Here is a 10,800-nt window from a genome sequence, read left to right as displayed (position 1 = left end):
ATTGCATAAGGTGGAACTCTAGCTTTGCAGTATCTTGGATTTGTATCTTTAATGCTTAACTTCACTGTTCTATCATTTAGTAATCCTGGATTACCAAAAACACATTTATTTTCAGATATTACTTTATCTAGTGAAGTAAGACTAGATTCTTTTACATTCTTCAATGAACAAATACTCTCCCAATTTAACTTAAGATTACTTAACCAGTTCCTACCTAGTAATGGCGGTCCATTTCCTTCAACCACAAGAAGAGGAAGTTTAACACTTTGACCATTATAACTTACATGAACCATACACTCTCCTATTACCGGAACATTGTCACCAGTGTATGTTGTTAAACACTTGTGACACGGCTGTAGAGACACTGATCCTCCTATGACAGCGTCAAAATCTTTCTTTGTTATGACTGTTAGAGATGCTCCAGTGTCAAGTTGGAAGCTGATGCTCTTACCGTTGATATTAACTTGTACATTGATGGGAGCATGACTTATTGATTTCACAGAGAACAGGCTGAAATCCGGCTGCGAATCAGTTTGAGCATTTTCACTGGTAGAGTGGTTCATTGGTTGGGTTAGGTAGTCTTGGTGAGAGTTAACATAGTGCTGCTTTTGGTTGCGGTACTGTCTTGACTGGCTAGATTTAGCAACAGACGAAGACTTTGCGAAGCAGGCCTTGGCAATGTGACCTTGCTTACCGCACTTATAACAAGTTGCTAACTTGAACTTGCACCGATGAGATGCATGGGGACCTTTGCATCGATGACATTTTTGATAATTATTACTAGATTTAGATCTAGGATTTGAACGAGCAGGCTGTTTAGCATAAGTTGGAATGCTCTGATAGGGTTGATGTTTATTGACTAACCTGCTGTTTACTGCATGGATCCCTGAAGGCGTAAGAGATTTCGCCGCATCTGATGACTGCTGGATTGAAGTTGCAAGTTGTATTGCTTTTTCCAATTTTAGATCTGACTCGAGCAGCAACTTTCTTTGAATATCAGGGCTGTTTACACCTGTCACAAACTTTTCACATAGTCTGTCAGACAGCGTATCGCCGAATTCACAAAATTTACTTAAATGACGTAAAGCAGCAACATATTCTGATATTGACTCGTTTGGTTGACGAGTCCTACTGTCAAATCTAGCTCTACATAAAAACTTTGATGGGGTAGGCGCATGGTGGTCTGTTAGCAATTTGCTCAGCTCGTTAAAGCTCTTGGTAGTTAGACTAGCTGGTGTGCATAAGTCTTTTAGTAGCCTAAATTGTTGAGGCCCTATGACTGTTAACAAAACAGCTCTCTTTTTGGCTTCTATCGTCACGTCGTTAGCTTCTAGGTAAAAGCTTAACCTCTCTAGGTAATCTTGAATGATTTCATCATTCGCATCAAATTGATTTATTTGGCCATACAGCGCCATAATTCTAGAAATAATTAGCTAATAAGCTCTAGCAAACCTCTTTTTGCGTAAGTAGGTGCTCTTTCTAGTAGATGTTTATCCTTCGTCGCCAGTTATAATAGATTGACGATAGAAGCATGTGGTTGTATATAACACATTTAATGGGTCTAACTACCACGATGGTAAACACCAGAGAGGACGGAAGGAAGTACACAAGGGACATCACTCAAGATAACAATATAAATATAATACCAATACAATTATCTCAATCTATTACAGCCTTGGCAGCGTTTCTTCCTCGCATCTCTTCCCCCCCCCCTGGAAGAAAGGCTACCACCCCCCTCCGAACGAAATGGAATTTATATAGAAAATATATTTTTTTAACAGTGTCCGCCCCCCGGAAATTTTAGTCCGCCCCCGAAAATTTTTAAGTAGATCAATATGTAGACTTGAATACCTAAATCAGCGCAATATATTCTTAATGTGTTGTAATAACAACTTTAATGCCACAGTGGCATAATCATTATATTTATGTGTAACAATTTTTGGAAATATCCGATGCCTAATAAAAGACAAATGTCCTCTATTATTGGATATCCTACTTATCAAGGTCAATAAATTCAAGGACGTTTCGAATTGACCCTTAGTCTTCCGGTGTAGTAAAAACAATAACTTCCAGAGGAAAGCTGTAGCAGTCGAGTAACAGATTTGCTGTGTAGTGCATCTGGCCTTTACCCAAATAGTACGTAGATAAATATCTACTCAAATCGCAAACAGGTGTATCACCATGGATACAGGAGATGGCTCGTCAAAACCAGGCATTGTGCGGCCTAGAAGAACATCGTTTACACGAAAGATGAGTGTTATGGCCGAGCCTGGAAAAGAAGGACAGCAAGTGCCACCAGGAATATGGGCAGGCAATTCAATCGGTGTATTTACAAGTGGAGGAGATTCGCAAGGTAAAATTATAATTCTAAAATTCGTTTTAAATTTAAAATCTAGACCTACACAAGATAAGACTATATTATTTAAAAAGCAGCAACACTAACCTGAGACCTGGCTATTAGGCCTATCGGCCTATCGGCCTATTTAATTTAAATTTTACATTAGGCCTATTATTTATATTAAAATTATTTATTAGGCCTACATTTAACATTACCCTAATTAATTAGTAATTAATTACATTATTAACGACAATTCAATTGAGTTTGTTAGCAGGACATGCTCATCACATCACATTCATATTTCAAATGATTATTGTTGACTTGGATAAAAGTCCGATTCTAGCTGGAAAAAGATATGCATGCGAAAATGGAGAGAAACTACCGCCGTTATTCGTTTGATGTTTTCGACGGTACTGCGCATGCGTGTGTTTACAGACAAACCACATAACCCTAAACCTATCCCTAACCCTTACCATAGCGCAGCTATTAAGGTCACTGTGCATGTGCAGAACTATTGAGTTTCATATTTTTTGCTGAACAATCTTTTTTCCGAGTAGTCAATTGTTTCAATTGTTTCAATTTTGGCATCATAGTGGCCAAAAAATAAATAAATATAAAAACATCTTAATTAAAAAAAAAATTAATGTTATTGCCGAGAAGTTGCAGAACTTGAAAATCTACTTTAATTAGGCGTGCAAGGATGTAATGAAAAAATACCCTCAAGTTTTTTAAAATACTAAATACCTCAAATGGGTACATCCAATCTTTAGTTAAGTAAGACAAAAACCTCACAATAAGGTTTTTCTAACCACACAACCACATTTATTTTAATAACACCGCACATAATTAAAAAAAAATGTAATGACACATTCAAGAAGATTCACGGCTGACTGCATTAGGGCCTAACAGTCACATTGCCCTAACCATTAATTTGTTCATTAAGTTAGACTTTAATTAATTTAAATTTAGTGAAGTTTAAGTCTATACTTTAGTGAATTTATAAATACTGTATTCTTCTTATATTCCTACTAAAATATTCTCTAAAAAATTCTGTGGTCACAGTCCACTATCATTTTATGCTATATACAACTATTAATAGTATCTTACTATAACAGTAGCATTTATTGTAACTGGGGAAGTAGGTAGGTTTAGAGAACAATGTCATTATTTTTCTATTTATAGTTGTAGAAAAATTATTTTAAAAAATGTCATCTAAAAAACATTTAAAAAATATCTAAGACTTTAATAAGATTCCCTTGATTAGCAGATTTCCTAATAGTACCTAATTGTTTCCAAACCAAATCATTGCAGAAAGGCAGTCATGCATTATGCCATCCAACAACTACACCATGACTAATATATTGTTTTTCAATTTACTACTAATACTAAATCTTTTGGTAACAATCTTGACTAAAAAACTGGGGAAACTAGGCATATGAATAGACAATCTAGGAATTGAATGAAGCCTGTGGACTGGGAATAGACACCAAATTATTTTATAGTCTATTTACTTAATTTTATTTGTATGAGAAATAAGTACAATATTTTTATTGGTAAAAGAGAATTTCATGTACATCTAGTTACCTTTATTTTTTTTTCTTATCTAAAGGTATGAATGCAGCTGTAAGAGCCGTAGTCCGAATGGGATTTTACATTGGCTGTAAAGTCTATTTCATCAAAGAGGTCAGTAGAAATTTCTTTCTTTTTGTTACTTAGAAAAATCAGATGCAAACTATATTTTTCTTTAAGATAATTAAATGCAGGGCAGATGATCATTACAGTTGGTTATTCTAGGAATGGGGATTCAATAGTGTGTTGAAGTCATACAGTTTTAGAAAAGAACTTGTACTAGCAAATTTGTTTCAAGTTTCTTTCTTGAGTTAAACAGAGAAAGTAGAGAGATTTGTAACAGAGATTTGTTTTATGAATGCTATACAAAAATAAAAAAGTGTAAATTATTCTGTAACATGTTGTTTAACCATTTCATCAATTTAGGGGTACCAAGGAATGGTGGATGGTGGAGACAACATTGTTGAAGCTACCTGGTCTAGTGTCTCTGGCATCTTGCAAATGGTAAATAACTTTTAATTTAAAAAAGAAACTTCTATAAAGAATGCCATTCAGAAAGATTTTTTTTTCTGTTTGAGAATGCCAAGGAGAATCCAATTTCCATGGTAATAGGACATCAATTGCTTCAAATTATATAAATAGAATTTTTTATTACAAATTTTAAAAATTTCTTCTTCAAGAAACCACATTCTGTACCATAATTGTTGACTTGCTATGAAAAATTGACAGTTTTGATGTCGTGAATAAACTTCAGTCAAGAAAGCTATTACAATAGACATAATAATACACATACCTCATATAATATGCACATGAAAAGTGTAAATGTGATGTAGTTTATAAAGATAAATTTAACTTATCACGTGAACTGTAACTTTAGGAAATATACATATATACTGTTTGTTTAAAAGGGAGGAACTGTAATTGGCAGTGCCAGATGCAAAGATTTTCGTGAGCGTTCCGGGCGCCTAGTCGCTGCCAACAACCTGATAGAGCGCAGCATAACAAACCTGGTTGTCATTGGTGGTGATGGTAGTTTAACTGGGGCTAACTGCTTCAGACAGGAGTGGCCTGGTCTACTTGACGATCTCTTGCAGTCAGGTAATTTTTTTGTTGTTGAATTCCAACATCTGATTTAAAATTTGGTGCACTGGCAGCTTAAGCTAACCCTAAAAGTTCTTCTTATAAACATGGTAGTCCATTGACAGCTGTAGAAGGGATAGTGTGCCCAGCACTATACCCAGCTGTCTTCAATTTCTCTAATGATATTTGGGCACCCATCAGAGCTGTCTTGACTTAAGGACTCAAGCATCTAATCATTCCTAAGTTTTGTTGAGCAATCTCTTAAGTTAAAATATCATTTCTAAGCTCTTTTATTTCTCAAATCACACAATAGCCTCTAAAGTTAAAATATAATTCCTAAGCTCTGCTATATTATATCAAACCTACCAAAAATTCCTAAGTTGTGTTGAACTTGACGACATATCAAACCTACCAATCAATCCTAAGCTCTATTATGCTCAGCTGCATATCGCACCAACCCCACAACCTCAAGCACCAAGTTAAACTATCCTCAGGCAAGATCACACCCCAGCAACGTGAAGACAACAAGCACCTGAATGTTGTAGGGCTGGTTGGCTCCATAGACAACGACTTCTGTGGCACTGACATGACCATTGGCACAGACACCGCCCTGCATCGCATCATCGAGGCTGTTGATGCCATAGCTACTACAGCACTCAGGTGAGTTCCAGGCCATGTTCATGTGCTCTTTTTTTTGGTACTTGTGTGAGCTAGGACATTATGAAACTATGGGACTGCATGGCCTAGCTGTGGAGTGCTAGACTGCTAACCCAAAAGTTTTGAGTTTGAATCCGGGTTTAAGTTAGTGGAACGTCCCTGAGTCCACCCAACTCTGATATGTATCTAACTCACTTTAGGGAAAGTAAAGGCGGCTGGGCATAGTGCTGACCACATTATCCCTTTATATGCAGAGGTCAAGAAACATATGAACTCCACTTCATCTGCCCAATAGATCGTTAGGTCTAAAGAGGACTCTGTTACTTTTTGTTTTTACATTATGAAACTAGGACTACAGTATATTGTTGGATATACAAAAAGCTAATCCCCATACTGTAAGATACACAGATTGGAATATGCTACACTTTAAGGTGTAAGCTTGACCCACTCTACTGAGAGACTGCTATTGTGGAGGACATACAAAAAGCAGGCTTTCACTGTACTGTATGAAACTGGTCCCACCCACAATACATGTACTGTAGGACATACAAATAGGAAGGACCCACTCTACCATACAACATACAAATAACATGGCTGCACTCTGGCATACAAAAACTATTGTCGTTGTTGTGGTTATAAAAATTTGTTTGAGCTTGATTTAAGTTGTGTTTGTGCAACAACTTAATTGCTAGTTATTTAACTAATGAATTACTTGTTGTTTTTTTCAGTCACCAGAGAGCTTTCGTCTTGGAAGTCATGGGAAGACACTGTGGGCAAGTATTTTAGCAGTAACTTGCGTTAAATGTCAACACTATTCCACAAGTCATATTTTAAAATATCTTTTTCTTAGAAGTATTTAGCAAAGAAAGTCATATTTGTTTTTTAACTTTAGTCTGAGATTTATTTGACTTAGGAAGTCATATTTAAAAATAACTTTAGTCTTAGATGTTTTGACTAAGGAAGTCAAATTTTGTTATAACTTTTTTCTTTGAAGATTATATTATTAAGAGAGTCATATATTTAAATAAAAACTTTAGTGTCATTATTGTTTTTTAACATTTGTCTTAGATATATTTGACTAAGGAAGTAAGATTTGAAGATAACTTTTGTCTCAGATATATCTGACTAAAGAATTCAAATTTTGTAATAATAAACAAGTCATTATAGTTTTTAAACATTTGTCTTAGATGTCTATGAGTGAGAAAGATGTAATTTCTCATGAACTCTCTGTCTACAGGTACCTGGCCTTAGTGGGTGCCCTGGCAACTGAAGCTGATTGGGTGTTTATCCCGGAGTGGCCCCCAGAGGGTGACTGGAGGGAGTCGCTGTGTAACAAGCTGGCTGCGGTCAGTTGTACATTAGGTTTTAACTGTCTTTGTTAGAGGCTAGTTTAAATTGTCTGCGGTCAGTTGTACATTAAGTTTTGATTGTCTTTGTTAGATGCTTGTTAAAAATATGTTAATTTAATGGTTGGGTCAGTTGTACATTAAGTTTTAAATTGTCTTTGTTAGATGCTAGTTCAAAATGGTTGGGGTCAGTTGTACATTCAGTTTTAATTGTCTTTGTTAGATGATAGTTAAAAATGTGTTAAAATTCACTGGTTGGGATCAGATTCACATTAGTTTTGTCTTCATTAGATGCGAGTTAAAAATGTGTTAAAATTTACTGGTTGGGATCAGATTCACATTAGTTTTGTCTTCATTAGATGCGAGTTAAAAATGTGTTAAAATTTACTGGTTGGGATCAGATTCACATTAGTTTTGTCTTTAATAGATGCTAGTTAAAAATGTGTTTAAATTTACCAAGGGGTTTTACTTTGAGTTTTTTTTAAACTGCTGGTTCTGTTTCAGGAGAGAAATCTTGGCCAGCGTCTGAACATTATTTTAGTTGCAGAGGGCGCCATTGATGAGAATGGTAAAGCTATCACAGCAGAGGAGGTGAAACAGGTGAGTTGGTGGGTAAACAGGTGGGTTGGTGGGTAAACAGGTGGGTTGGTGGATAAACAGGTGGGTTGGTGGGGAAACTGGTGGGTTGGTGGGAAAACAGTTGGGTTGGTGGGTTAAATATGTGGGTTGGTGGGTAAACTGGTGGGTTGGTGGGTAAACAGGTGGGTTATTGGGGAAACAAGTGGTTAAATTGGTAGATAAACAGGTTAGTGGGAAACCAGCTAGGTTTGTGTAGTGCCGGGGTCTCCAAACTACAGCCCGCGGGCCGTAGTTTAGAAACCCCTGCATCCGGCCCGCGAAGGTCTTTGTGTCCACGGAAAAATGTTTGGCTGAGGAACTTTGCCGAGTAAATTTAAAACACCCCGAAGAGATTTATGGCCCCTGAACTAGTATTTGATAGTTAAAGCGGCCCTCGGGCTGAAAAGTTTGGAGACCACTGGTGTAGTGGGTAAACAGGTGGGTTACTTGGCACACAGGTGAGTTGTATAATTCAAAGACTTATGTATTTTGTGTAGAGATAATCGTTAATTTTATAATGCTAAACTGATGAAAAAAATTGCCGATCTTGTAGTTTCTATACAAATGTATTTGAGATATGCAAAAATGTATTGTTATACAAAAAAAAAATTGTAGTCACAAGTAGGCCTAGAAAATTGAATTTTTAGAAGTGAAGAAAAATGTTACTTTGAGATGATTCTGTTGTAGCATTGCTGACCATTTGAACTTTGAACCTTTCAGCTATTGTGTGATAAAATGAAGATTGACACCAGAGTTACAGTCCTTGGTCATGTCCAGCGTGGTGGAAGCCCCTCTGCTTTTGACAGAATTTTGGTGGGTAGTGGTGACACTAAATTATTTTAAAAATCCTAAACATTTTAATTAATTAGACAAAAGGTATATGTGATTCTAAATTTTAGTTTAATAAACATTTGATGCATTTAATTATGTAGCTAAAAGATAAGTGATTTTAAAATTATTATACATAGTTTAAAAAGCATTAAATTATGCAGATTAAAGATATGAGATTATAAATTAATTTAAAAATAATTTTTATTAAAGTTCAAATTTTGTTTGATGTGTGGCAGAATACAACTTTCTTCTAATGTTACATTTATTGACCTGTAACTAAATATAATTCATTTACGTTATTTTGTACTTGAAACAATGATCCTTATTGATGCTGAAAGTTGTTGATCACATGTGTTTCCCAGGGCTCAAGAATGGGAGCTGAGGCTGTGTTAGCCCTAATGGATGCCAAACCTGACACACCAGCCTGTGTCATCTCTATTGAAGGAAACTCTACTGTTAGGGTGCCCCTGATGGAGTGTGTAGAAAGGGTATGTGTGTTCGCGTATAGGAAGAGTAATTATGTGTTGTTATTTTTTACTGTAAGAAGATTCAACCATAGTATTAATAAAATACTATTTTGTTAGGATTGTTATCGTACAAAACAATTTTTAGTCTTTTAAAAAGTGTGATCATATTCATTTCATATTTTAAAAGTTCTATACTTTTCCTAATATTCATATCAGGTTGTCTTATTTATTGTTTGAAATACCTTATTTATTTTTACTGACAGACAAAAGAAGTTCAAGCTAATATGGACAAAAGAAACTTTGATGAAGCTGTACGCCTTAGAGGAAAGTAAGTTTGTACAAAGTCACTCTGTGTATGTATTATATGTTAATTATTAAGTTATGGTCTGTATTAGATAGAATTTGCCATACAGGTCTAGTAAAATACAATTAAAAAAAAAATATTAACTGCTTTGCTTGATATTTAAAGGAGCTTCCAGAATAATCTGAACACATATCGCCTGCTGAGTAAATTGCGACCCCCATCAACGCACTTCAAGCCCACATCACATGAAGACAAGGTACTTTTAAATTGATTTAAAAAATTTTTAAAAATGTTATTGTTTTTCTTTTCTTTTTAGTTTTAAATTGTTGTGAATTAGAATTTTTTGCTTTAAAGGAATTACAATTGCGTCTTAAAATTTTATTTTAGAATGTAAGTTTTTAGGTTAGAATGGAAGTACTTGTCACTTATCTAACAGTTGCTATTTGTCGTTGGAATATTTTTTAATGAAGATGGACTTCTGAGAATGCGAGGTGTCTTAGGTGGGGATGTAATGCATATTTAACAACTTTATGGCACAGTTTTTTTAAAAAGTGGCTAAAGTAATAACCACCATTAATTATTTATTTAAAAAATCAGCTTTATTTAAAAACTTAATCTATTGTTGACCAAAAGCACTGATGATCTCTCTTAGTTTGAGCACTCTAAACTTATCTGCACAGTTTCTCTGATTCTAAATCAGTTAAAAATTAATCAGGCTAAAATAATGTATATTAATGTTGAAAAACACTAAGTTTAAACTGCACATTGCTTAAATTCTAATCCGTCTTAAAAATAATTAATAATATAAAAAAAATTGCTGATAATGAATATTTTAGTTAACAAAGCATTTAAAAACATAAACATATTATATTGAATGAAAAAAATATATGAAAAATTACATTTTTTAAAATTGTAATAGCGTGGAGAAATAGAAATATAACTTTACTAAATCTTTTTAGAAAAATTCAGTGGGACTGTTTTTTCTCTCTGCTTTTAGATTGTACTTTTGATGCTGAAACTTTCAGACAGTTTTTCTAACTTGTATTGATAGTTTAAATGTTCCTATTTATGTACAGTTTATAGTTGCATGGCTCTTTTTATAGCTTTTTTTTGTGTGCTGTTTATAAATTGTTTATACACACATCGTGCAGCAACTAAACTGTCTGCAGTCTATAACAGTGTGTACTAATTGTCTAATTGTCCTAATCCTGTATACTTATTGTATTGTGTAGAGCAGGCCACTATGGAAAAAGGTACTCCATTTATTCTTCATTAACATCCTATTGCATATTCTGGGCTTCTTAAAAAAAATAATTTTTTTTAGAAATTATTAAAAAACAAAACATTGCATGTTTTGAAAGATTTATTGTTCTATTTACAAACAAGAAGTGCCCAGGGTGTGTAACTAAGATACAACAAAGAGCTTATGAACAAGATTTATCTTTCCTTTCCCAGGGTTAGGAGTGTTTACTTCCCTTAACAATGACCTTTCTTTAACAAGATTTAATATTATAATATGTAAAATTTGCTGAAATGTTAAATGAAGAAATTTTCTTTTACATTTAAACACAGTTATTTTTATTATGCCTT

At 34.4% G+C, this 10,800-nt stretch overlaps 1 protein-coding gene across 1 annotated transcript; it reads left to right on the top strand.

The window, feature by feature from the left end:
* Window positions 1-2,048: 2,048 nt before the first annotated feature.
* LOC131952444 (ATP-dependent 6-phosphofructokinase, muscle type) lies at window positions 2,049-10,559 on the top strand. The gene is made up of 13 exons (XM_059315088.1): window positions 2,049-2,353; window positions 3,948-4,021; window positions 4,334-4,411; window positions 4,816-5,005; window positions 5,482-5,647; window positions 6,373-6,417; window positions 6,882-6,990; window positions 7,495-7,590; window positions 8,329-8,421; window positions 8,802-8,927; window positions 9,170-9,234; window positions 9,376-9,466; window positions 10,443-10,559. Exons 1-13 carry the CDS (start codon window positions 2,182-2,184, stop codon window positions 10,542-10,544), a joined length of 1,407 nt encoding a protein of 468 aa, XP_059171071.1. The 5' UTR covers window positions 2,049-2,181; the 3' UTR covers window positions 10,545-10,559.
* Window positions 10,560-10,800: the final 241 nt, after the last annotated feature.

The sequence above is a fragment of the Physella acuta genome, unplaced genomic scaffold, assembly GCF_028476545.2.
Source record: "Physella acuta isolate Inbredline_101_S28 unplaced genomic scaffold, ASM2847654v3 ptg000873l, whole genome shotgun sequence".
Taxonomy (NCBI): Eukaryota; Metazoa; Mollusca; class Gastropoda; family Physidae; genus Physella; species Physella acuta.
This window is presented reverse-complemented; position numbering and strand designations above follow the sequence as displayed.

Coding starts and splice junctions, on each gene's coding strand:
- LOC131952444 (XM_059315088.1), top strand. CDS start 2,182: ATGGATACAGGAGATGGCTCGTCAAAACCAGGCATTGTGCGGCCTAGA. Junction 5,006..5,481: donor TGACGATCTCTTGCAGTCAG/GTAATTTTTTTG, acceptor AACTATCCTCAG/GCAAGATCACACCCCAGCAA. Junction 9,467..10,442: donor CCACATCACATGAAGACAAG/GTACTTTTAAAT, acceptor TGTATTGTGTAG/AGCAGGCCACTATGGAAAAA.